Below are 27,392 nucleotides of genomic sequence, written 5' to 3'. Positions count from 1 at the left end.
AGATGGTGTGCAGAAGGCTCCCTCCTTAGTTACGACTGCTAGTCTCTCCTTTCTTTAGCAGATGCAGGGGAAGGCAATTGAGGTGAAGTGCCTTGCCCAGCATCACACAGCTAAGAAGTGTCTGAGGCCAGATCTGACTCCAGGGATGGCGTTCTGTGCACTGTGGCACCCCCAGCTGCCCTTACCTGTTATTCCCAACATCATTTGTGAGCACCCTGAGGTGGCCCCTCTCACTCCCCCACCCCCAAGAGCTCATCTGGGCTGCAGGAAGGCATCGCCACCTGCTCTGGAATGAGGGAGGAGCCCCAGACCTTCCCACTCAGAGCCTGTTACAGCTCTAGCTCACTTGTCCAAGCCAACAAGCCCCGGGCCTCTGCTGGCACTGGAGCCCCAGTGTGAGCCCTCCCAGGCAGGAACTGCTGCCCTCCTTGCTTTTGTGCCTGGAGCTTAGTAGGCACACATCCATCAGACTCAGATGCCTCTCACCTCTACACTCTCTTCTGCAATGGCATCGCCCGCACCCATTTTGATGGCACCGCAGCTGGCTTCATCTTCTGCCTGTCTGCTGCGGAAGGTGAGTGCCTGCTCCCAGCGACGCAAGGCCTCTTCAAACAGCTCCATACCTAGGCAGGCAAGGAGGGAGCAATCAGACCTCTGCTGACAGCAGGAAAGTTTCCCAATGATGCCATCTAAAGAACTACTTTAAACTTTCATTTCTCGTCTCTGGGGTCTCTGCGGGAACTTGACCCAAAGTTCCCGGGTCTCAGGGCCACACTTTCTTAAAGAAGCAATGACCATGTTTGAGTTTATCTGTCAGACCTATGGATAAGGGAAGAATTTAGGACCAAACAAGATAGAGAGCATTGAGAAAATTAAAACAGATAACTGACTATATAAAATCAAACCACTTTTTGCACAAACAAAACCAATGCAACCAAAATTAGAAAGCAGAAAACTGGGGAAAAAATTTGCAGCAACTATCTCTGATCAAATGTATAAGAACACAAGTTATTCCCCATCTGATAATCAAAGGAAATGAATGGGCAGTTTTCAAAGAAATTAAAGCTATCTATAGTGACATAAAAAATATTCAAACCACTAATGATTAGAGAAATGCAAATTAAAACAACTCTTGAGATTCCACTTCACACCCCTCAGATTGGTGAATATGACAGAAACAGAAAATGATAAATGTTGGAAGGGATGAAGGAAAACTAAGACACTAATGCATTAATGGTGGAGTTGTGAACTGATCCAACCATTCTGGAGAGCAATTTGGAACTATGTCCAAAGAGCTATAAAACTGTGCGTACCCTTTGATCCACCAATCCCACTCCTAGGTCTATGCCCCAAAGAAATTAAAAAAGGTGGGGAGAGAGAGGGGAAAAGATCTAGCTGTACAAAAATATTTATAGCAGCTCTCTTTGTGGCGGCTAAGAACTGGAAATTGAGGGGATGCCCATAAATTGGGGAATGGCTGAACAAGATGTGGTATATGACTGTGATGGAATATTATTATGCTATAAGAAATGACAAGCAGGATGCTATCAGAAAAACTTGGAAAGACTTACATGAACTGATGCAGCACAAAGTGAACAGAACCAGGAGGACGCTGCACCCAGTAAGAGCAATACTGTACCATGGAGGACTATGAATGTCTTAGCTCTTCTCAGCAACACGATGATCCAAGACAATCCCAAGCAACCCACCCATCTCCAGAAAAGAACTGCTATTGACTGAATACACACTGAAGCAGGGTTTTTTTCCACTTCTTTCTATCTTTCTTTCTTTGAGTTTTCTTGTATAAAATGAATAATGTGGAAATGTTTTGCTATCAGACTGCCTACTGTTTCAGGGAGTGGGGAGGAGAGGGAGGGAGGGAAAAAGGGATAGAATTTGGAACTCAAAACTTTTGTTTTTAATTGTTTTAACGTGTAATTGGGGGGGAAAATTTTTTTAAACAAATGAAATTTACAATATTTGGAAAATCCATTAAAATTCTTAGAAGCTCGATCGTGATTGGGTTTGCTAAATGAACCTCCAAGTGCCCCCAAAATGACAAAGGGGCCAGGCAGCCAAGAGGTTTGGCCTCTCTCCTCCTTCCCTGGGGCTTGTCTGAATGATCTAAAAGAAGTCTAACCTGCACATCAGTGCGTATTTAGGGTTAATGACCAGGTCCTGGGTCTCTCCCGGGGCAGGAAAGGGTCTGCTCAAGCAGGAAGAGCTGAGATGCTTTGGAAAGTTTTAGATAAGGAGAGAAAAGCCATTTGCAAATCCTTCAGAGCCCTGGGAGAGGGGATGAGCTGAAAATGGAGACAGAGAAAACAGAATCAGGCAGGGTGAAAGTGTGAATGCCCTGTGCTCTACACTGATGTGTCCTGGGGGGGGGGGGGGGGGGGGGCCAGGAATCAAAAAAGCAAAGTTTATACTTTTCCATGGGGTCCCTTTATAAAAAGGGAAAACGATTAGTTAAAATGCCTACTCTGTAATTTCGGACTTCTGTGGGAATCTACAAACCCTGAAACACACAAAACTGTATTTTTATAGAATTCAGAAATCAGGAATGGCTGGTCTGGGCTCCTCTCAGGGAAACTGCCTCAAGAGTCACCAGACCAGGCCTCGGCAGTGAGGGGTAGTCAGGGCACAGCCACTGCGGCCAGGTTTAATTATGTGGGGAAGGTTTCAGGTTCAGCCTGGCTCCCTCTCGTGCCCCCGCCCAAGGCCAGCCTCACTGAGCAAGAGGCTTATGCCTGGCAGACAGAAGCCCAGGAAAGTAGGCACAGAGCAAAATGGCAGCAGCGATCACAACTGAACGGCAGCAGAGGGCATAGGGAACTTGATGGTTTCGAACAGTCTAGAAACCTGAATTCTTCTCCTTGATGTTCAACAAGCAGACAGCCAAAGGAGACAGAAAATCCCAGCGAGTACTTCTATAATAAACTTAGGGAGCTGTAGCTAAGCAGAAAGACGTCTCTCTATCCTCAGTGATCAGCACAATGCCTGGCACATCACAGCTACTTCATAGACATTAACGGACTGATTGGGGCAGCTGGGGGGCCATGGCTGGAGTCAGGAGGACCTGAGTTCAGATCTGGCCTCAAATACGTCCTAGCTGTGTGACCTTGGGCAAGTCACTTCACCCCATTTGCCTCCATTTCCTCCTCTATAAAATGAGCTGGAGAAGGAAATGGCAGACCACACCAGCATCCTTGCCAAATGGGGTCATGAAGAGTTGGACACGACTGAAACAACTAAACAATCACAAAATCATAGCTCTATAACTAACATTTATGTAGCACTTACTGTATGCCCGGAGCACCTACTGTGTGCTGAGTGCTGACAATCCAAGGCTCAGAGCTGCCAGGGCAATGAGCAGAGGGGCAATCTCAGACCAAAGAGATATCTGCAGCTCTGTCTCTGAAGCCGCAGAGACCCCCAGCTCTCCAACATTCAACCAGGGATGAGCTCACAGGGTTGGGACCCTGACCAGGAGGCCAGTGAGCAAACTCTGCCACCAATCACACCACTCTGGGAGCACTGAAAGACAATGGGAGCCCCGAGATCCTGGACAACTTAACACTCAGGAAGCAGAGTAGAATTCGTAGAACTTTAAAAAGACTTTAAAAATCAAATGAGAGAGATTGAAGAAAAACTAAAAAGGAAAACATGAAAGACAATTATGAAAAGAAAGTCAACCAATTGGAATAGGAGATCCAGAATCTTAAGGAAGGAAAGAACTCCCTGAAAATCAGAATTGGGCAAAGGGAATCCAGCAAAGTTATAAGAGATCAAGAAATAATGAAACAAAATAGAAAGAATGAAAAAATAGAAGGTGAAAAAAAACCAACTGATCTGGAGAACAGAGCAAGAAAAGAAAACCTAAGAATAATTGGACCACCTGGAAGGTAGAAGCAAAAAAGAATCTTGATACAATAAGAGAAGAAATAATTAAAGACAATTTGCCTGAAGTATTGATTAAAACAAGAGGAGGAAGTAGAAATAGAAAAAATCCACTGATCATCACCTGAAAGAGATCCTGTGAGGAAAACCCACAGGAATATTATAGTCAAATTCTGAAACTCCCAGCTCAAGGATGAAATATTACAAACAACAAGAAAAAGACAATTTAAATATGGTGGTGCCACAATTAGAATCACATAAAACCTAAAAGATGGCAAAGCAAAAGAACTGGCCCAAAATATCATATCCAGCAAAGCTAAGCATAATCCTGAATGAAAAAAAGGACAGTTAATAAACTGTCAGACTTTCAGGACTTTGTTAAAAAAAAAACTGAGTTTAAAGAAGATTTGCCATACAAGAGCCAAGTGAAACGTACATACCAAAGGCCAATTACAAGAGATTCAATAAGGACAGATTGTTCACCTTCTACGTGTGGAAAATGCAAACTGTCTAAGATTGTTATTAGTAACTGGATAGTTTGTAAGAAGACTGGGGCATACCTGAGTATGATATGACTTTAAAAAAGTAAAACCATCGAGGAAAAAGTAAAAAAGAGTAATTATCTTATACAAATGAGGCAGGAGAGGAAAAACCAGTACAGAAATTAGATGGGAGAGGGGGACTGGCAGTTCTGGAAACCTACTTTCATTGGGAATGAGGTTACATACCTAGAAGAGTATACAAGTCTTCTAAATTTAGAAAGAAATGAAATGCTAAGGGGATGTGAGGGGGGACAGGACAAGGGAGGGATGTCTAGAGGGGAGGGGGAGAGAAGGATCCTGCAGGGGTGGAGGGGGAGGGCAAGGTAGTGGGTAAAAGTAAAGTAGAGGAGTTAAGAGGAACATGAAATAAGAGATACACAAAAGATCAGGAGCAGAATTTGTTAGGGAAAGTACATGTTCATATACGTATGTATATATCTATACGTGTGTGTGTACATATAACTTTACATGAATATGGCTATGTTTATATATTTGTAAATAATATATAATAATATATAATATATTGCAGCCTTCTGGGGGTAAGGACAGAAAGGGGAAGAGAAAGGGCAGGAAAAAAGAACTAAGCAAACAGCAGAGAGAGAAAGGAAACTTCGAAGGAAGCTCAGAGAACGCAACGCTTAGCATTTATTATGTAGATATTCTTGACACGGAAACTTCTGGCTCATACTTTGAATCCTCTTACATTTTGCTGTGCACGTGACATGCTTTTCTTTCTTTTCATATTTTGTATTTGTTTCAATATTTAAGCTTATGTTTCTTTTTCTTTATTGTGTATTTAAGTTTTAGTATTTAAATCTAAAGTTTAAAAATGAAAAAATAAAAGATGCCAGAGTCTACATGGCACGCTACATGTTTGCCGGATTACACAAATATTAGATTAGATTCCAATCTTTCAAACCCCACAGGTCCAGCGGCCCACTTCTTACCCATCAAGTACAGGTTTTCGGGAGTGGTCACAGGAATGCTGACCAGTTTTAAATCCTCCTCATCTGTTTTGTCCCAGGAATTGGAATTACCACAAGCACAGCTATGACCAGAATTGGCACTCTGGACCTGAAAGGAGAACAAAGGGGCTGTTGGTCCTCACAGGGAATTCCGAGACCAGCTCTTGCATCCAACCAGGAATTGGCAGTCTATTTCATCAGCAGCTTGAGGCCTGCAGACCTTGCTTGATGGTGGAAGTCCTGAGCCCTGAGGCCAAGACCCTCATGGAAACCAAACAGCAGCTCCTTTGGCCCCACTGGACTGACCCGGGGGCAATGGACAGGGGCTTTGAGATTCATTGCTCGGGTCTGTTCTGGGACAGCTGGGCCTAGGGAAACATAATGTACACAGGTACAGTCACTAGTGGGTAAAGAAGCAGGGACGGGTTAGGCTCCTAGGAGGAGTATGCTTCCTCTGACCTTCACCCCAGGGTTCTGCTGGGAAGTTACCCTCCATCACCTCCCTGAGAGAGTCAACCAGTCCTGCCTCAGGCCAAAGATGAGCAAAGTCCCTTGCTGCAGCAAAACAACCAGCCTCTCCTTCTCCCTCTTTGTGCTCTCTGGAGGCCTCAGATCTGGTCCCCACCAAGCCTAGTGGAAGCCAGGATGGATCAACCTGCCCTGGCATACCAGATGCCCCCAGAAGACACCATCTCCAGGGCAGGGCACCACCCTGCCTTCATCTAGCCCACTAAAGGACTGGGCCCAGATCCTTGCAGCCCGCTTCGAGACACTAGCTAGTCAACTCTTGACTCAGGGTCTCTGCCCCCAGTGACCTGCCAGTCCCTCCCCTGCCACACCTGCATGAATGAGCTGCACTCTGGTTTTTCAATCCTGCTCGTTCCATCAAAGGAAGGCTCCAAGGAAGGGCCAAGCTCATGATTCAGGCAGCAGCTTACATGACTGCCTCCCACTCCCACGTTTAGGTCCAGGTAGCAAGGGAGAAACCACTACAACTCTTCCACGAAGGGCCCATGGACCTGAGGACACACTAGCCAGCCCCACATCCCAGAACAAGAGGGTCATCCAATGCACCCACATTTCATTCCTGCTGAATTCCAGCCCTGTGCCGACCAGAAACACAGGCAGATCCAAAGACTGATGCATCTCAAGCAGACCAAATGTCTCCTCTGAAAACTGGCCTTGTACTGGTCAGTCATCATCTCCATGCTGCCTATTCACAGACACTTGGGGGGAAGAAGACACCTCCTTTCCTAATTTCAGGAAATTGTACCTGTTCACTCTCTCCCTCCCAACTTGCAAAGTCCCTACTCTTTCCTCCAATGAGAAATCAGATTACCTACTTCTATATCCTGATTAGTTGTTTGCATTACTTGGCCTTATGTCTCACTCTGTATCTAGGTTCTTTGGACCCCCTGGGGAGTCCGTGGGTCCATTCCCTATGACTGCTTTGCTAATAAACCGTATGACTTGGGTTGTTTCCTCAGCTATTTTCATTTTTCCACCACAGTTTCACCCAAACAGCCCAGGGGCACAAAGAGCTCCTCCTTGACATGTCCCTTGAAGGAAGCACATCCGCACATTGAATCCTCCCGTTCTCCCACCCACTCCAACGCAGCTGCTGGGGGAAACACTTAGGCACTCCTCCACAAAAAGGGGGTGAGTCCCTAGAAGGATATAGCCAAAAGGCCCAAACCCAACAGATGAAAGCATGAGGTAGCTCTACTCACGGAGGCTAAGCTCTGGACGGAGCCTGAGTATTTGCTGAAAAGGCCTCCATTGGTGTAGACACCAGACTGAGACCCTTTGTCTTTAGCCGAACTCAGAGATAGGGTCAGGTTCTGTCGGCTACTGGAACAGCTGGAACCTAAGAACACACACAGAGTCACGTGAGGTCAGGGCTCCTGTGTCTTCATTAATCCAATGTGGAGAAGGTGGGCTGAGGAGGGATGACAGAACTGGAGGGAGAGGAAGCAGGAGGGCCACTGTGACTGGCTCCCTGGTCAGGGTCAGATGTCTGCCCAGGTAGGCACATGAATGAAGCACTTCCTAGAGGCCAGGCCTCAGGCCAAGCATCAGGGCCACACAAAAGGAAAGCAAAGGACATCCCCTGCCCCTGGGGAGGATAGCCAAGTCTTGTTACACAAGGAGAGACAGATGGCTGAGCAGAGGGCAGGCTTCCCAGAGAAAGTGGGCAGAGAGTTGAGGTGGGCAGACGGGCCTCCATGGGGAGGGGAGGGGTCAGCATGAGGAGCCAGGAAGCATGTGGTCTGAAACACGGGAAAGGAGCCCAAGGAGGAGAGGAGGACAGCAGAGCCTCCAGGAGGAGGAGTGGCTGTCAGTGAAGACACTGAAGCAGGGGCTTTTCACGTTTTTCTCTGCTTTTTTTCTTTCATTCTAGTCCTCTTGTACAAGATGACTATGAGGGAAATGGTTTGCACGACTACCCAGGTGTGACCTAAATGGGATTGTTTACTGTCTCAGGGAGGGGGAAGGGAGAGAATTTGGAACTCAAAACTTTAAAAAAAAAAAGTTACAAATTGTTTTAATATGTAATTGGGGGAAAAAATAAAATGTATTAAAATTCTTTAAAATGCCCAAACGTCCAGCCACCCCAAAGTATTGGTAATGAGATTTTGTGAAAGCTGATAGAATTTGCTACTGGAATAAAGAGGACAATATACGTGTGTGTGTGTGTGTGTGTGTATGTGTGTGTGTGTACACACAGTTCCAACCAGACAATGAAAGTTACGTCCAACTTGATGACCATGTAAAAAACAAGCCAGACAGCACACTCTGGGGCAGGCAGGCCTGGCCTGGGAGTCCAGCCTGGCCTCTGACCATCATGGCCGGCTGGGACCACCCGAGGGGATCCCAATGCCAGGCAAGCTGCCCTATCTCCTGGTAGGGAGGGGCAGCTTCCATGTTGGGAATTCCCCAAAGCGCAGGCCCAGCCCCTACCAGAGATACCCTGCGTGTGAAGATTTCCCTTCTAGGATCATTACTAGCCTCACGGCCCATGTACCTTTTTCAGACACTGCTGTTTTAGCGCATTCCAGGGCAAGATGCCCGGGTTCCCACGGTAACCCTTTTCTTTTTTTCTTTCCACGTCTTCTTTTAAAGTGATGGGCCAGAAAAAGGACAGACACTGCACTCACCGCAGTCACTGCAAACAGCTTCTTGACCCCCGGAGAAAACTTGATCTGAAAGTGAACCAAGTCAGGACTGAGACAGTGACAGAGGACTCAAAATTCCCTGGGATGGTCCAGCATGACTGGCCCATGAGTGGCGGCACATTAAGCTGACAGAGGGTCCTGGACATAAGGCCCCAAGTCTTGCTCCATAGGGGGACTGGGCTCTGAGAACCACCCATCCCTCCAGCTCAGACAAGTCAGGGACAGCCAACCTTAAAAAGAAAGAGAGAGTAAGAGGGAGGGAGGGATTGAGGGAAAAGAGAGAAAGGAGGGAGGGAAGGACTAGAAGGGAGAAACAACGAAATCACCAGCCCATTCAAAAAAGTAACAAACTGACTATTTTAAATCTTTTGTCACTACAGTTCTCGATTCTCAGGGCAGGACGAGCAGGAGCCACAGCCAAAGGAGGTCCTCTAGTGACCCTCTGCTCCACTCCGCATGTACAGCACCAGTCCAGATGGAATAGGGCCACACTACAGAGATGAGATGCCCAGATGCCACCTTCTGCATGTCACTGATTAAAGATCCAGAGATCATCAGGTTGCATCTGTTCATTTGACAAAGGAAGAAATGGAGGCAGGCAGAGGCTCAATGACCTGTCCAGGCTCACCCTGTTAGGAAGTTTCTGGAGCTGGATTGGAACTCAAGTCATCTTGACTTATGTCCACTGCCCCTACACAGCTCATATCCCCGTCCAACTTCTCCAAACAAACAGAAAACACACCAGACTGAATACTGATGGGAAAACCCAGGAAAAAGTCCCAAGGAGGTGTTTTTTGCAGGCCAGCCTGGCAGAGGGAGACAGATAGCGGAGTCTGGCCTGGCCCACACTATGCACTGAGCACTTCAGCACAGGAAGAGGCCCAGTCCTCGGGCCAGAGGAGGTCCCAGACGCATAGCAGGGGCACTGTGTGGGGAATGTTTGCCACAAGGGAAGACGGAAGAGGAGGGGACCTGTACCCAGGGGCACAGTGCAGAAGCAGGCCCTGGGCAGCAGACCCAGGAATGGAGCATCTAGGTCTGCTGGCTGATGGGGGCTAAGGCCAGCAGCATCTACTAGTAATCCTCCAGCTCAGGACTTGCAGAACTCAGACCAGAGGGCAGCAGTGAGTGAGACTGTCCCAGATCAGAGCACTCTGGGAGCACTGACAGCTGGCAGGTGCCCAGCTTGAGCTCCAAGAAAGCAGCCAGAGGAGCAGTGCAGACCTTCCCTCCTGAGGCACACAGAGCTTGGCCCTAACATCAAGTCTGAAGTGAGGAAGGAGGCTGGAGGAATGAGCAAACAAAGCGCCTACAAGCAAAGCCTTAGAGAAAAACACAACCTGGGCACAAATCCAACTAGAATTCCTGGAAGAAAGGAAGTGAGAGTTTAAAAAAGAATGCTCAAGTGTTAGAAAGTAAAACAAGAGCTAAGGAAGAAAGCCTGGGAAGGGAGTTAAGATCTTGGCCCACAAGGCTGAGTCCAAGCAACAAACTCCCCCAAAATCTGAGTGGATCCCACAGAAGCCAATGAATGACTCCATCAGGCAAGATGAGAATGTGAAAAAACCATCAAAAGACTGAGAAGATGGAAAAGAATGTGAGGTATCTCAGAATGAAAACAACTGAGCTGGGAAACAGAATCACCAGACTCAAGCAGGGCTGGAAAGAAGAACCACCTGCCAGAAAATCGCAAGTACATAACAAGAAGAGAACACTCCAGCTAGGAGAAGGCACCTTCATGGAGGTTGGGGGGACCACACATAGGACACATTGCACGCTTTAACCCTAAATATAACCACCAGTTGTGCTGATTTTTTTCCTCCTTAAAAAATATTATTTGTCATTTGGGATGGTTCCCTGACTTGGATAACTATGGAAATGTAAGAAACAGAAAATATCAACAAAAACTCATTTTTAAAAATTATTTATCAAAAAATAACTGAACTATCTGAACACCATGACTGAGAAAGAGCCTGAATATTCTGTTTTCAGACATCTTAAAAGAAACCTGTCCAGATCTCTTAGAACCAGAGGGGAAAGCAGAAAGAGAAGCTACTCATCACCTTCTGAAAGAAACCTCCAAATGAAAATTCCCAGGGATGTCATAACCAAATCCAGAGCTTCCGGGTTAAAGAAAAAACTACAACAAGCAGCCAGAAGCAGCCAGTGCCATAATCACACAGGATTTGGCAGCCACCACCATCGAGGAGTGAAGAACTTGTAAGGAAGGCAAAGAATATGGGCTCACAATAACCTATCCAGCAAAACTGAGCATAACCTGAGTATGGACCTTTGATGAAACAGAGAACTTCCAAGCATTCCTGGAGAAAAGTCCAAAGAGAGCTGGAGAGGAACTCTGAAGTTCAAACACAGGAGTCAATGAACAATGAAGGGATAAACGGCTTACATTGGGACGCAGAGAGGTGATCCATGTGTCTCCTGAGGCCTGTCTTCCTCAGGGGTCAGACAAGGAGGAGTCTAATTAGACACAGGTTATGTATGGATGATCTTAAGACTGAAAAGAGTGGAGAAGAATACACAGCAAAGGGCAGAGGGGAAGGTGGTCGCAGGTCTTGAATTTAGGGATAATTATCTCACATGCTGAGAGTGCACAAGCAGAAATCTATACAAACAAGGAGGAGGGAGTGGGGGAGTAGCTGATCCTCGAACCTCACTCTCATCTGAACTGGTCAAAGTGGGGAAAAACACACAGAACTGGGCACAGAAGTACATTTTAATTGACAGGGAAATAGGAGGAAAAGGGGAGAAGGGGGAATTAGAGGGAGGGTAAGTTAGGGGAAGGATTAGTCATAAGCAAAATAAATTCTAACTAAGGATGTACAAAAATCTCTGTAGCTTTTTCTGAGGGGGCAAAGGATAGAGTCTGAGAAGGTGCCCATGAACTGGGCAATGGCTGAACAAGTTATGGTATATGAATGTGATCGAATACCACTGTGCTGTAAGAAAGGATGAAGGGTTAGGATGATTCCAGAGAAACCTGAGAAGAGCCATATGAACTGAGGTCATGTGATGTGAACAGAACCAGGGGAACAATTTACATAGTGACAACAACGTGGCAAAGACAAAGAGCTCTGAAAGACCCAGGAACTCTGATCCCACACGGCGACTAACCATGACCCCAGAGGAATAATGATCTTTCCACCTCCTTAGAGAGAGGTAAAGAGCCAATAAAGCAGCATGAAATTGGGGAGGCAGATTTGGCCAATGGGGAATCTGCTTTGCTTGACTACATGTAATAGGAGTTTTGTTTTTCTTTCTCTCCCATTCAGTGGGGTTTGGGGGACAAGAGGGTACAGAAAAGAAGCAGATTTCTGCTAAATGAAAAAATAAAAAGTAGTTTAAGAAAGTTCATTGCAGAGGCAGTGTACTGACTGCATCAAGTCCTAAACATAAGGGCCTTTTCAATGAGATCCACAGTCATTCAAAAAGCTTAGCTTAACAATCAGAGAAAAATCAAGCGGATGCAGAATGCCGCTGTTCAGTGGGACACACATTTGGATGGATGGCCACTGACCTGGTCCATCAGTCCATTTAACTTGAACAGACCCAGATTGCCTTTGGGAAACTGCAAAGCCCTTTCAGTGACACCAAGTTACTGCTCCTACAAAGCCTCTCACTAATGCAATGAATCTGGGAATCTTTTCAGCATGATGACTGTGGTTTACCTCAAATGCAATGAGGCATCTGGCCAATGAGGACAACTATGGGAACGTGTCCAAGGAGCCGCGTGCTCAAGGAGGAGCTGGGCCAGTTAGGTGATATGAGTGACCACCCACAGAGGGCCAGCCTGGGTCTGCACACAGGTCAACATAAGGCAAAGTCTCGTTCTGAACAGAACTTTCTATAAGTTTAGAATAACCTCATTTATCTTTGATGGAAATCATCAGGGCTACATGCGCCTTCCACGATGTGGCAGCAAAATGAAGAGTGTAGATGCTCCTTTCCTTTGGAATCCCTTTCAGTCCTTCTGAGTTGAGAAGGTTTCCTAAAAACAACATGGAGGTGATTCTGGTTTTCATTCTGTAACTTCCCTTTATTGGAGAGTTGCATGTAACTGAGGGGTTGGTCTTGTCTCGTCTCCAAGGTTCAGAGGAGAACAGCTCTTTGTCTCCTAAGTGCTTCTGTAATTAACTCAAACTTTTAAAAACCCCTCTGACAAAACTTAACTCTCTTCTGAAATATTTGTTGTTACAGTAACTCCTGCAACAAGGTTCAACAATCTCATGACGACTCAGCCATTAAAACCGCCACCTTGTTTTCAGAAAAACTGCTCTCTCCACACTTCCTCCATCTCATCCTTATAAAACTGATTCTTTTGAATGAAAGTGTAAGATTTGACATTTATCCCTAATCTGTGAAACCTTGCTAGACTCATCCTGACTACCAAGCTACCGAGACCTTTCTGACCCCTGGTTCTGCAGGAAGAGTGTTAGCTCCTGCCTCTCCTGCTCAGCGTTGAATCTAAGCCACTAATGAACAAGTAAAGCTTCTTCTTTGGGTCTACCCACTGCTACTCCTACCCATCAGTCAAGAAGCTTTTGTAGTAAGCACCTCCTGTGCTCCAGGCACTATCCTAGAATAACCAAAAAAGGACAAAAGATGAGGAACAAAACAACAGCCTTTGTCCTCAAGGAACCCATGTTACATGTGGAAGATCATCTGGTGTGCACCCTGTGTTTTCAAAGACCATGACATCAGAGAAATGAAGTGATGATGTCACTGCACTTGGCTTTGTTTTGAGTGAGGGGGGGCAGTGCAAGGTCAACAGACCACAAACACAAACAGCAGATCCTATGAAAGATCACACTATTTAAGTCTGCACTATTTGAAGTTACAATCATATGTAAAACATGGCAGTTGTTCCAGCCCAATAGAAATCTGCAATGAAAATTTTAAAAAATAAGTTTTCATTTGTTTACTAATATAACCATAAACATTAAGAAAAATGTGTTTTCCCAAGAGATCATAAAAATGGGAAAGGGTCCCACATGTACAAAAGTATTTATAGCAGCACTCCTTGTGGTGGCCAAAAACTGGAAATCAAGGGGATGCCCATCAATTGGGGGATGGCTGAATAAATTATGGTACATGAATGTAATGGAGTACTATTGCGCTATAAGAAATGATGAACAGGAAAACTTCAGAGAGGCCTGGAAAGACTTATGTGATCTGATGCAGAACAAAAGGAGCAGAACCAGGAGAACTTTGTGCACAGCAATGACCACAGTGTGCAAGAGTTTTTTCTGGTAGACTTGGAACTTCATTGCAATGCAAGGACTTAAAAAAATTCCCAATGGTCTTTTAAGGCAAAATGCCTTCCACATCCAGAGAAAGAACTATGGAATTCAATTGCAGAATGTAGCAGATCATTTTTTTTTGCATTACGTTTTGGTTTTTTATATGATTTCTCCCATTCATTTTAATTCTTCTATACAGCACGACTATGGTGAAAATATATTTAATAGGAATGTATGTGTAGAACCTATATAAAATTGTATGCCATCTCGGGGAAGGAAGGGGAAGGTAGGGGAGAGGGAGGGGAAAGAAATCTAAGTTATATGGTAGTGATTGTAGAACACTGAAAATAAATAAAATTAATAAAGAAAAATATATTTTAATACAAGTTTATTACAAAGTATGAGTATTTACAGAAAGAAAAATTTTAAAAAATTAAAAAGATATTGAATATCAAACTAAAGCCTAAAATGATATGATAAAATGTCATTATTGGTATTTGAAATAATTTAGCAGATAATTAAAACGCTTCTCAGGTACTACCTCAAACCTATCCAATTGGCTAATATGACAGAAAAGCAAAATGATAAATGTCGGAGGGGTACTGTTGGCAGAGTTGTCAACTGATCCAACCATTCTGGAGAGTGCTTTGGAACCATGCCCCAAGGGCTATAAAAATGTGCATACCCTTTGATTCGGCAATATCACTGTTAGGTCTACATCTGAAAGAGATCCAAAAAAAGGAAAAGAACCAATTTGTACAAAAATATTTATAGCAGCTCTTTTTGTGGTAGCAAAGAATTGGAAATCGAAGGGATTTCATCAATTAGGGAACGGCTGAACAAGATGTGGTATATGAATGTAATGGCATATTATTGTGCTGTAAGAAATGAGCAGGACGATTTCAGAAAAACCTGGAAAGACTTACATGAACTGACGCAGAGGGAAGTGAGCAGAACCAGGAGAAACATCGTACACAATAATAGCAACATTGTAACAATGATCAGCTGTGAATGACTTAGCTCTTCTCAGTAATACAAAGATCCAAGATAATCCCAAAGGACTCGTGATGAAGCAATGCTATCTGCCTCCAGAGAAAGAACAGATATTGTCTGGCTACAGACTGAAGCAGGCTGTTTTTCACTTTCTTTTTTTGAGTCTTCTTGCACAAAACGACCAATATGGAATGTTTTACCTGACTGCAAACGGATAACCTGTAGCAGATTTTTTACCATCTCAGAGATGGGGGAGGGGACGGAAGGAGAAAGGGATAGAATTTGGAACTTAAAATTCAAAACAAAAGAATTTTTAAAATTATTTTTACATATGATTGGGGAAAAAATAAAATATTACTAAAAGTATGTATTTTAGCAGCACAGCCTGAACTGTCTTCTTTTTCTCTAAGCCTTCCCACCTATGCCAGTGGGTAAGGAGGGTTTTTTCCACATCTTGGTGAATTTGCATGCTTACCCTCAGACCATCCAATGTGGTTGGATGTCCTGGGGCATTCTCTAAAATCAGTAACTCTGCAAATGTGACCTCATTAGCACTGTAATATTTTCAACAGGTGAGCCAAACTAACTCAAAAACCAGTCTTCAAAGACAGCTTCCTCAGTCATTTGACTGAAAAGACCTGGAGGTGACACATGGGGGTGGCCTCTCCACGCTTGAGATCAGAGGACTCAGATGGTCCTTAAGACACCCAGAAGCCATCATTTCCTTTCTTAGAAATGTAAGTTCTAGAGGGGACCTTGGTCAGAAGGAGCCGCATCTCTCTTCTTCTAGTATTTTCTGCCCACTGGCATCCAAACTGGCCATCTTGTGGGCCATTTTAGCATTACTCCATGGAACCAACCCCTGCTTCCATTTCTCAGTCCCAACCAGGCCTCTGCCTACAATAATTCAGCAGCTGTTTTCTCCCAAGGCCTCAGAAAGGTCTCAAGTCACTTCTCTAGTGGGAATGTCTTTTTTTCCCTTTCTTTCAGCAAATAAAAGGAGCAGACCCTTCCAGGAACAAAGCAGGTCAGCTCCTCCAGACTAAGATCACTTTCACATTTGTCTTGGTGTCTTCAGGACCTGCCCCAGTGCCTGGGTCACTAAGGACACTCTACACGCTCACTGGTTGACCCACTCTAAATCAATCCAAAATGATGATGGGAATTGCCCAGAGCTGAAGGAAACGCAGCCCAGGTGCTCTGATGCTAAACACAGGGCCCTTTCATTATCCCACACGAAGCTGGTGGAGAAGGGAATGTTGCAGATGTATCTTTCAAGATTTTAGCAAAATGTGTTAAAATCTCACTCACAGCAGCTATTCCTCTGGAAAAGACTCAGAGAGTGAGGGGGCAGCCCAACAGTATAACGAGAGGGATGTGGGCCAGACCCTGTGGTCCATGCAGCCATGTGCCACACAAGGCTCACCTCTAACAACTGGGGCTGGTGGCTCTTGTCTTCCAGCAAGGCAAAGGGCTTCATTCAGTCATCCACCAGGAACCACAGAGGTCCTTTGTAAGTAGGTCAGCTCTAAGGAAAAGCTTGCTAAGATGTGGTACCTGGGGAGGTGCCAGCCTCCCCTGCTGCCTCTCTGGAGGGCATCAGGCAAAGGCTGCACCAGAAGCCACGGTGGCTCCTCAGACACAGCCTGAATCCAGACTCCTGGGTCATCAGATGACTCCATAGATGTTCTGAAGTTCCCTCAGACCCAATGCTTGCCATCTATTTGTATAAGACATTCTCCACCAATCAGGGGCTACTCTGCAGCGGACATGGTGCTAAGTATCCAGCATACCAAAACCCAAAAGAAACAAAAAGAGGCCCTTTCTTCCCTTGAGGAGCTTTTCATGCCAATGGGGAAGCCAATGGATAGAGATCAGCACATGGGGATAGACAGTATGCAGCCTGAAGGCAGAGAAGCATCCAGCAGGGAGCTCGGCCTTGGAGAATAACTAACCTGGTTCTGCTTGTCCTTACCAAGGCAAGTGACCAAGGAAAAGGAAAGGACACACAAGCCCGAAGAGATTCTAATCACCTGAATAAACATCTTATAAACATCTTAACAGAAACTCCAAAAAGCCACATGCACGCTGCGGGTTCTCTTACACACTCCCAGTACTCAGCTTCTGGAGGCTCATTTCTTTACCTGGATCAGGGAGTAGTACCAAGACAGTGGGAGGTCAAACACTCTTAGCACCGTGGACTTCAGGGAGAACAGCGGCTCTCGGTTCACAGCTTCCTCTAACATGACGCCTCCCGTTCAGCCTTTCGGAAAGGGGAAATGAAATCACGTTAGGCAGAGTGCACATGGAGACCAGGTGGGGCACAGCGATTCATGAAGCTACAGTGCCTCCTCGAACCCTGAACCAAACTTATTTGGGCTCCCTGTTTTGGCAGCCCAGTGATGACCAGGGATCTCAGCTGACTTGTAGCATGTAAAGTCCAAGGCTGAGAGATGAACTCTCTTCCAGGTGGTCTTGGCTCAGGGAGCAAGGGTACACAGGCTGTGAGGTCTGTGTGGTTCCCAAATGCATCAGCTGGCCAAGCCAAGGCAGGACCCTGGACCTCAGGAGTCTGGACCAACTCACCAGCTTTACCTGCCTGTACCGAGCTGGGCTCCAGAAGCTGCCCCCAAATAGGTGGATGGCAAACAGAACCCCTGTGAGGCCATCTGTACATACAAAAGCCCCACGGATGCCAGTACCTTAGTACTCCCTAAAAGGCCTCCCTTCAAACTCAGAGTGCGAAGGGAGCCCCAGAAGACTGACCAAGGGCCAGATGCCATCAGAGCGGCTTCTGCAACCTCAAGCTTCAGCAGGCCAGAGAAGGGGCCAAGCCCAGCCCAGGCCACAGGCTCAGGCTGCAGGCCTGTCCGCCTTCCCCTCCTCCACACTACTTCATTTCCACATTTAAAAACCTGGACATGACAGGTGCCATCTTTACTTGTTTCTCCCCACAAAGTCAAACTGGGCAACTTTTCTTGAGTTTTTCCAGCTCAAACAGAAATCTGATTATAAACCTAGTTAATTTTCTTAATCATGGCCCAATGGGCAGTGCCCTTTGTTAGGTATCTCCTTCAAGCCTTCCACAGTTTTCAAGAACTGCAGATTAGCGATAACCTAAGCAGAGTTCTCTAAAGGAAGACCCCCGTGTGGAGGTCTGCATCCTTGTGTCCCCAATCATTGGGGAAGTGACTGAAATAGGAGGAGGGATGGAATTTAAGACAACTTTAGAAGCTGGGGCACCCCCTTGGAGCTCGAGCCTCCTGTGACCCCCCCATCCAACATCCTCAGGAAGAGCCTCCCCCTCGGCCCCTCCCTCCCCCCAAACCTCTGCCGGCGGGCCAGTCCGGTGCCCTGCCTCGGGGTCTGACTATCCCTCTGGCCAGGGCAGTGAGGGGGCCCGGCCCCACCTCCAAGTCCCGGCTTTGCTGCAGGAGGGCGCGGAAGGCTGAGGTCTGGGCTGCCTGCCTCAGTTTCCCCAGCTGTACGGCAGGCCCAGGAACAGAACGGCCGAAGGCCGGCCACGTGCAGGAGGACACAAGAGGAAACTGAGGCAAGCAGAGGCCTAGCCCGGGGTGCCCGGTTCTGGGGAGCGGCCCCCCACCTCCTCCTTATTGGCTGGGGGTCCACGGAGGCAGCCTGCCCTCCAAGAAGTCCGCCGGGGCTGCCTGCCTCAGTTTCTCCGTCTGGGGATGCCCAGAGGTGGAGGCGGAGCGGCGCGACCTCTCCCTCCTCCGCACCTCCCCCCGCCCCGCCCCGCCTCCAGCTGCATTTATTAATCCCCTGCTGCTTGTCGGGGGCTGCTCCCATTTGACAGACGAGAAAACTGAGGCTGGGTGAAGGCTGGGCCCGGCCAGAAGCGCATCGGCCCGGGGAGGCTCGCGCCTGCCCCTCCCACGCCCCTCCCACGCCCCCGCCCCTCCCCCTCCCGCTCGCGGCTCGCCCACCGTCCCCACCCCCACCCCCAACCCCGTACCTGGAGCGCGAGCAGAGGCCGCTGCCTGGAGACGCCGCCGGGAGGGAGGGCGGGGGCAGGGGAGGGCGAGTCCTTCCGGGTCACAGCTGGCGGGTCACGGGCAACCGGAAGACACGGGCCGGGAAAGAAGCCGCTGCCGCCATGACGTTTGTGGGTCGGCCTCCCGCCCCCCCAGATGGCCGCCAGGCGGCGCCTCCGTCCCGAAGGCCTCGGGCACCTCGGCGCTCTGTCTGCCTCAGTTTCCTGAACTGTAAAACGAGACACGTGTAGCACGTGCTCTTCCCGCGTGGGTCGTCTCTGCCCTGTCCGACTCCCGGAGCGGCTGCAGCGCGTTTTACAGAGGAGGAAACTGAGGCCAGCCGGGAGGAGTGACCGGCCCCGGGTCTGCATCCCGGCCCTGGCCCTCCTCGGACCCTCCTCCCCCAGAGCCTTCCCGAGCGCTCTCAGGGAGCGCTGCGGACCCGGGGCCCTTCCCAGGACGGACCTCGGGGGCTGTGCAGTGGGAGGTGAGACCTGCGCCGGAGGAAGGTCTCTCGGCCGCTGAATGAAGGACGGACCTCGCCCGGCCGCTGCACATGCCAGGCCGGGGCCGCAGTGGGCCCCTGCCCGGGGGCAGATGGGAACCCAGGCTGCCTCCGGGGGCCGTCCAGCTCCGGGTCGTTTCGTCCCTGGGGCCGCGGAGCCCACCCGGCCTGGAGGCATGGTGAGGAGGAGGATACGGCGGGACGCCGCGAGGGAGGGCTGCCCCAAAACCTGGAGAGAGGAGAAGGGCCGGGCCTGAGGGACCCCGGGCGGAGCAGCCCCCGCGGCCGAGGCAGACCGGGAAGACGAAGAAGCAGGACGTCCGAGTCCCGGGGGGGCGTCACTCCCGCCTTCGCTTGGGAGCTTTCGGTCCAGTTCAGCCAACTTCGACAAACCGATTATCGATCAGTCCAAGACCAGGACGCGTTTGTGTGCTGGGTGCACCCCCAGCTCTGGAGACCCAAAGAAAGGGCGCTGAGGTCAAGGAACGGACAGTCTAAGGTGGGACTGAGGGAGGGCATTGGGATGTGCAAGGTCAGTACAAAAGCAGATGGAAGGGGGCCGCAGAGGGGACCAGCAGCAGCTGGGGGGGGGGGCGGAGCTCCAAAGAAGCTCACCTTCTGGCAATGAGGCCATGCCAAGGCACAGAGATGGCAGCTGCAGCAGCCCGCTGGCCACCCAAGGACCCGGAGCTGCGCCGTGCCACAGAAGATGGCAAAGGCAAACATGAAAAGCCCGAGGAGATGTGAAGAGGAAAACCCCATCCTACAGGAAAGAGGAAGTCATTGGAGCAGGCTGGGCAAGGTCAGACCTGCACTTGTTTTGTTAATTTAGTTCACTGGGCAGGTACCTAGGTACAAGTACCAGAACTGAAGTTCTCCGTGACCTCATGGATCCGTATGTGGATCAGAGACAGAGCTGGAAGAGATCTTCTCAGGGGACGACACAGCTGACAAGTACTAGAACCAGGAGAGGAGGCCTGGTCTTCTGATTCCACATCTAGCGTGGCTCAGCATCTAATCTATGTCTTGGAGTCATTTGTGTAAAAGTCTTTTACCCCTACTAGATTCTGGTTAGGGGATAGGGAGAAGATGAGACAGAGGACAAGGAGAGCCACAGTGTTCACTGCCCTGGGCCAAGCTGGCTAGGCAACCCCCCAACCCCATGACCAGCCAAAGTCCATCAGAAAAGAGATGGGGAGACCTAGAAGGAGCCATCCCACTCCTGCTGTGTGTTTCTGCTGCCTGGGGAGCCAAAGCTCAGGGAAAATGGAATTCAGACCAAAGCAATTTTGGTCTGCCCATGGGAGCAGCGGAACCACCTTATCAGCCTTCCATCAGCAAATTCTCCACATTCCTGAGTTCCAGTGAAATGGAAAAGAAGACCACAGCAAATGATGACCTTAGCTAATACACTCAGGAATTGAGGGTGGGAAACCTCCAGAAACACAACCCAAGCAGATTGACAGAAACTGGGGGTCCTGTCCCCATTACTGATGCAAGCCCCCCTTCCACCTCTAGCCCCTACACACCCCTCTTTGCTTTTGGCCTTTGGCCACTGTAACCCTCTGGGAAGAGCACTGTTCAATGGGGCTGAAGCCTGAGGCCCCACCCATGCAGTTCTCACATAGGAGCCCATCTGCCTGCCCAGTGGGATGGGGATGGGGATGATGGGATCACTGGTCTGCTATGGGTGTGGAGGGCCCAGTACTTCGTGCTGACTGGAATGCCCAACAGCCAGAGGTTTTATGAGCTCAACTTGTAGAACAAAGATAGGAAGGCAGCACAGGGGAAAGCTGAGCCTTGGCAGCTAAACCACCCCCCCCCCTTCTGTTCTTGCCCCTGGTTTTATTGGCACACCAATCAGGAAGATTTCTTCCTCACTGCCCCCTCCCTCCCCCCCCACCCCCCTGGCCATCTGGTTTCCAATAGGTGGGCTCCCTAAAATGGGACAGACAGGAATTTAACAAGGATCAAAAGGAATTTCCTAACCACAAGCAGATAATAACTTTGAACTTGGTCTATCATGTTAGCACTAGGAGAAAAGTCATAAAAAGAATAGACACTCTTTTTTTTCAATTTTTAAACATTTCTATTTATAGTTTTGAGTTCCACATCCTATCCCTCCCTCCCTCCCTCCCTTCCCTGCTCCCTGAGACATTACACAATCAGATATAGATTACACATTGGACTTACTCTTACGGACTTTCATTGGTGACATTTAGCACACAGCTGTTCACTAAAGGGACTTTCACCCTCTCTTCCTCAGGTCAAGCTTACCAACCCCTACACCTCCAGCAAACGGTGCCCCAGAGGAACGGAGGGCCCTGGGGAGGGCCAGTAGCTGCAGGTGGTGATGGAGAGATAAGCAGAGTAGAGATCCCATGTCCAGTAGATGATGCAGCTAGGGAGAGCAGTGCCTCAAGCCATCAATTAGGAAAGAGTTATTTATTAAGCACCTGGGGGCACAAAAAGAGGCAAAAGAGAGCCCCTGCCCTCAAGGAGCTCACAATCAGATGGGGACACATATACAAAGCGAGCCACACCCACACCCAGGACAGACGGGAAGGAAAGAAATGATTAGCAAAGGGAAGGCTGCCACTAAGAGGTGGTATTTGGGTGCAATGGCATCCAGGGCCACCCATGGCTCTTCATCACCCTGGTCTCACAAGTTCTCATGACAGCATTTTCTCTACATCCCAGTGCTATCCTGCATTTGTAGTCTGGTAACCCAGGGAACTATCTCATGTGTGCAGAGGACTGGGATCTTTTCTTGTCACTTCATATGTTATACTATTTGGTTAGAAGGGTGGTACTGATGAGGGCTGGAAAGGGGTGTGAGACCCCCACAAAGACCAGGGTACCAGGGGCAGGTTGTCTGGAGAAGAATTCGCAGACTCAAGCTTTGTTGAGGTCAAGGTAAAGATTTATTATACTTTTCAGCAGGTAAGAGTTCTTAGGGAACTTGCAACCTTAAAGGGATACAGGGAAAGTTTGTATAGAATATTCTATAGCATCCCTTGTGCCAAATATGCTAACTAGGTGTTTGGGGGTGGGATTAGGGAGTGGTCAGTTCTTAAAGGAACATGCACTTTTGGTTTCTAAAGCGCAAGTATTTTACCCAAAATTCATCGGGAAATAGGCCAAGCAGGAGCTACCTGGAGGTGTAGTTTTAGGCCTGATACGTCACTAAGTCCACTGGCCATCAGGGCTGGCTCAGAAATACTAGGTTGTTCTCATCGATGTCTTGTTAGACAAGATAAATACAAGGGAGTATGGGTATGTCTAAGTCTAGGATACATACGATTGGGCAGTGAGCAGTAAATGTCCTTATGACCCAGTGCACAGCCTGTTAAGCCAGTATACAGCTGGTTCAAACCAATCAGTTCTATAGGTACAGCTGGCTACTACAGCAGGAAGGGAGATAACAGTTGTTCCTGGGGCAGGCTGTGTCCTTGGGCTGGGGAGAAACTGCCTGGGATGGTGTTTTGAGGCTAGGGAGAAATGTGATTTTAGAATTGGGGCCCAAGCACCCCATCAGTACCACATGTGCAAAGAGCCCTGACTCTGGAGTCAGAGGACCTGGGTTCAAGTCCCACTTCTGAGACCTATGTCACTTAACCTCCTCAGGAGTGGATGAGATGTCTTCTGAGGTCCCTTCCACCTCCAGACCTATGATCTCAAGACCCCAGTGTCAAATGTCTTATTCTGAGTTAATGGATGCACTCTTGGCTTGTAAAATGCACACCATCCGTGGGAGCAGAACTTTACATTTCCCTATTGAACCACCCAGGAGCAGCAAGCTGTGGTTTCATGTTATCCTCAGTTCCAGGGGGTCCCCTGTCCCACCAAGTATTGGATCATTGTTGGGGGTGTAAGCTCAGTTCCATGTGGACAGTCTCAGGCAGGTAAAAGTGAGGACTTCTAAACCTTAGAGTTCTCATGAGGCCCCCCAGGGAACAGCTGGGAATTGAGGTGTGAGACCTGGGCTATCCTGTGCATTTTCACCTCTTCCCCATGGGAAACTTGCTGGGGAAAGCATCCCGTCCTCGAGATTAATCCATGGTCTGAGCACACCTATTGTTGTCTAGCTAAGGACTGAGAACAGGCAAGGTATTCAGGTGCAAACTAAGCGGCGGGAGAGCTTAAGTAGGGTCAGGAAAGCCTGAAGGCGCTCTTAGCGCTGAGGGGCCCTTAGAGGACAGAAGGCCCCTCTCCCCTTTCTCCTCTCCCCTCTCCCACTCCCATTTCCATTCTTACTGTAAGATCTTTGCCTCCTGAGGAGGAGGACTCCTCTCTCCTGAGGAAGAATTCCCCCTGCACATGAAACCAAGACCCTGAATAAAGCCTAACCCTTGTTCGACTCTGGAAAGTCTCTTCTCTCACACGTTTATCCGGTTTGGCCAGCCGAAGACCTGCGACAAGTAAGGAAAGACTCGGGTAGCCTTTAGGCCTCTAGGCCTGACAGATCATTTTCTTTCATTTTGTAGCATTTATTCATCAGTGCCTGAACTTGTTTGGGAGTTCCGCCTGGAAGCCACATTTCTTTCTGTTATTAATGCTTTTCCTATTGATTTACCTGCTCATATTCAGAGTCTTTGAGTTTTCTTCTTTCTGAGATTTTATTTCCCCTTCTTTTTCTTATCACTCACTTTCTGACTCCCTCCTGTCTGAGAGTAATTTCCTTAGGGGTTGGATCTCAAAGGATCTCAGTTACTTGCAAACCCTCTCTGGAGGTGACAAACCTCAGAAGTGAGACTCTGAGGGAGTCCAATAGGAGAGGCTTCTGTCAAGCCTAGGCACAAGCCTAGGCACAATAGCACTCCAGCTGAATGAAGAGAGCCCAGAAGTAACCCCCAGACAAGTCAGAAGCTGAAAATAGTGAAAAACCAAAGTTGCCCATCAAGGAACAAGCCTGGGAGAAGGATAAACAGCAATTTCCATCTTCAATGCTTCACATACAGAAAGCTCTTACTAAATGCCTGATGCCTTGCCTTGACTTTGATGACTCGGAGAGAGAATGAGGCTGACAATTCTGCCTCACTTCAATCCAATTCACATGAGTCAGGACATCCCCCCAAAGCCACTGGTTCTCTTGGAATCAAGGACAAACAACAAGCTCCCACTTGGTTACCTTCACTCTCGACATTTTCCTCTCCAGTTCCTCCTCCACGCAACAGCCAAAATCACTTCACCATCAGAAAACCCTGAGTGGTTCCTCATTGTCTGCAGGATAAAAGACAAACTTCTTCGCCTGGCATTGCAAGCCTTCCCAGTTTGGTCCCCAGCTATGTTCCCAGCCATGGTTTATATTGTTGCCCTCATCTTGCCATCTCCCATTTTTGTTAATCCACACAAATCGCATGTTATGCCCAGAACATGCTGTCCTTAGCTCTAGACTTCTCAATTCTTGTTCAGGTGCTTCCTCCTCTGTGAAGTCTTCCCTGATTGCCTCTCTCTGTCTGTTCACAGAATGAAGGTTTGGAGCTAGAGGGGACCTTGGAGGCCATATCTGACAGATGAGGAAACTGAGGCCTGAGGAGGAGACATCCCCTGCCTGGGATGACCCAGGATCAGGTCTTCCCTCTATTCCACACAAAGTTCTTGCTCATCTAACTTTTCCATGAATTATATTGATTTCTGTGTGTGCTATATCTCCTGGCAGAATGGAAGAAAGAGGTATTCTTTCCATTTTGTCTCTCTTTCCCTACCACCTCACACAGTCAATGCCTTACACATACTGGGCACTTAAAAAGAACTGATAGCATGGGATGGAACTGGAATCCTTGGCAGTCCTTCTCAGTCCTGTCGCCCCTTCCCTCATGCCCTTTCCCCCTCCACCCCACCTGCAGCCAGAAAGAGGATTGTTCCTGCTCCCAGCTCCTGGGGCCTCTATCTGCCACATCCCTCTGACATCTCCTAGAAGTTCAACTTGTCCACATGCATCATCCCAGCTAGAGACCTTCCTCATAGAGCTCCCAGGCTTCTGCCCCACCCTGCTCCTACCTTCTCATCTGGGGATGTGAGAATGTGTGGCAAGGTCCCTTCTCACACCTTGGCCCCTGAGGCCCTCAGCTTTTCCCTCAGCCACCTCTAGAGGATCAGAGTTAGGTTTGTGTGTGTTGGAGCTTACTAGCACCCATTGCCACCTCCATAATTTTCAACTCTGAATGTCCTTTTTGAATTACCATGATAATAAAATTATAACTCTCTACCTCCCTCTCTCCCTCTCTTGCTCTCTCTCTCCCTCCCTCAATCCTCCTTATCTCTTCTTTGGTCCTTCATAACCTGAAATGTCCCATTCCTTTGCCCTCCCAAACTCTGCTTAGAACCAGAGAAGGGGTACAGTGAATAGGGTCTTGGACATGGAGTCAAGAGGACCTGAATTCAAACCCTGATGTATGCACTTGCTGGTTGGGTGACTGGGCAAGTCACTTGACTTTGTTTGTCTCAGTATCTTCCTCTAAAATAGGGATAATAATCCCACCTACTTCTCAGGTTGGTTGTGGGAATCAGATGAGATAATTGTAAGGCACTTCACACAGTAGGCACTTAATAAATGCTTGTCAGCTTTGAATATGGTTCAAGGTAACTTGAGCTCATCCACAGCAGCTAGATGCTCCCTTACTATCACCTTATTTACCTTGGTTGTTGACTTTCTGTTGCCTGTCAGCCCCAAGATCATTCCTTTGGACAGAGAAAGTGGAAACAAGAATGAGCCAGGGTGACTGCTGCCTCACCCCTGAGCTCTGTGGATACTCTTCTCTTACCCAACACAGCTGAAAAACCCTTGATCGTGATCAACCTTATTGGGTTTGAATCCTCCTTGGCTTTCCTCATTGGTTCACTATTTAGAGGGGAGAGCACCATGTTTCTGTAGCCTGATGCTTGCATTTGCATGATTCCCTCTTCTGCCTGTGTCTTGTAACTTGGAAAGGCTGGACCTATCAGAAGGGAGACAGGTATCAGCCTCTGTAGAAATGCATGAAAAATCAACAAAACTTACCTTGGTCTACTCTAAATTAGTGATGGGGGAGGAAGGGAGTATGTGTTCTTTCACTCCTACTTTTGTGGCAATGATTTATTGGTATAATACCTTGTGCCCATCAGAGATTCCCATCCCAGCTTCCCACTTGGGGCTAATTGCACTCCCAGCCCCTCCTGGCTGTTGGCATTTCCCAGAGCGCTCTCGTCTCTCATTTCCCAAGCATATACAGCTGGCATGATCAGATATTTACCTCTCCCCAACGTCATTCTTACAGTCTTCATATGCAGCTCTCACTCCTCAGGGCAAAGGAAGAATAAAGGTCCATCTAGTTAATTACCAGCTGTCCAACTGGGCCAATGAGCCCAAGAGTCCCCTGCCATGGCCCTTCCAGCAGGGTCATCAGGGCATTGTTTTCCATTATAAGCATATGCTTTATTTCTATACTGCCATGTTTACAGATTACTCCTGTTTCAAGGGAAGTCTCTTGTCATAGGGTAAAACAGTTGAGGAAGAGTATGAAAGCCATGGCCATGTCCCTCACATGTGACACCCCATTTACTATTTTTTAAATGAACAGAAATCATTCTTCTCTCCCTCATATCACCCATTCCATTAGAAGAAAAAGAAAAGGAAAACAAATTTCTTGTAACAAATATGCAGTCAAGGAGAAAGGGAGAAATGGAATGGGGCAAATTATCTCTCATAAAAGAGGCAAGCAAAAGACTTATTAGTGGAGGGATAAACAGGGGAGGTGAGAGAAAAACATGAAGTTTACTCTCATCACATCCCACTAAAGGAAGGAATAAAATGCACACTCATTTTGGTATGAAAACCTGTCTTACAATACAGGAAAGTGGGGGATAAGGGGATAAGCAGGGTGGGGGGGATGATGGAAGGGAGGGCATGGGGAGGAGGGAGCAATTTGAGGTCGACACTTATGGGGAGGGACAGGATCAAAAGAGAATAGAAGTAATGGGGGACAGGATAGGATGGAGGGAAATATAGTCAGTCTTATACAACACAACTATTATGGAAGTCATTTGCAAAACTACACAGATTTGGCCTATATTGAA

The 27,392-nt window shown here is 47.8% G+C and overlaps 1 protein-coding gene and 1 long non-coding RNA gene across 3 annotated transcripts in view; one reads left to right on the top strand and one right to left on the bottom strand.

Annotated features, from left to right (window-relative positions):
* MIGA1 (mitoguardin 1) overlaps nt 1-18,901 on the bottom strand; it is a 51,221-nt gene extending 32,320 nt beyond the window's left edge. For both annotated transcript variants that reach the window (XM_072649912.1, XM_072649913.1), the window contains exons 1-6: nt 18,811-18,901; nt 16,979-17,097; nt 8,433-8,610; nt 7,138-7,274; nt 5,390-5,516; nt 487-623 (exon numbers count right to left, since the gene is read on the bottom strand). In XM_072649912.1, the coding sequence (XP_072506013.1) occupies nt 487-623; nt 5,390-5,516; nt 7,138-7,274; nt 8,433-8,610; nt 16,979-17,080 (681 nt within the window). In that variant the 5' untranslated portion in view covers nt 17,081-17,097; nt 18,811-18,901. The remainder of the gene's footprint in view (nt 1-486; nt 624-5,389; nt 5,517-7,137; nt 7,275-8,432; nt 8,611-16,978; nt 17,098-18,810) is intronic.
* A 146-nt stretch (nt 18,902-19,047) lies between these two features.
* LOC140530349 (uncharacterized) lies at nt 19,048-25,545 on the top strand. The gene is made up of 2 exons (XR_011975911.1): nt 19,048-19,833; nt 24,804-25,545. It is a non-coding gene; the product is annotated as an uncharacterized lncRNA (long non-coding RNA).
* Nucleotides 25,546-27,392: the final 1,847 nt, after the last annotated feature.

This window comes from Notamacropus eugenii, chromosome 2, assembly GCF_028372415.1.
Source record: "Notamacropus eugenii isolate mMacEug1 chromosome 2, mMacEug1.pri_v2, whole genome shotgun sequence".
NCBI lineage: Eukaryota > Metazoa > Chordata > Mammalia > Diprotodontia > Macropodidae > Notamacropus > Notamacropus eugenii.
The sequence above is the reverse complement of the archived record's forward strand: the minus strand, read 5'-3'. Positions and strand labels throughout refer to the sequence as shown.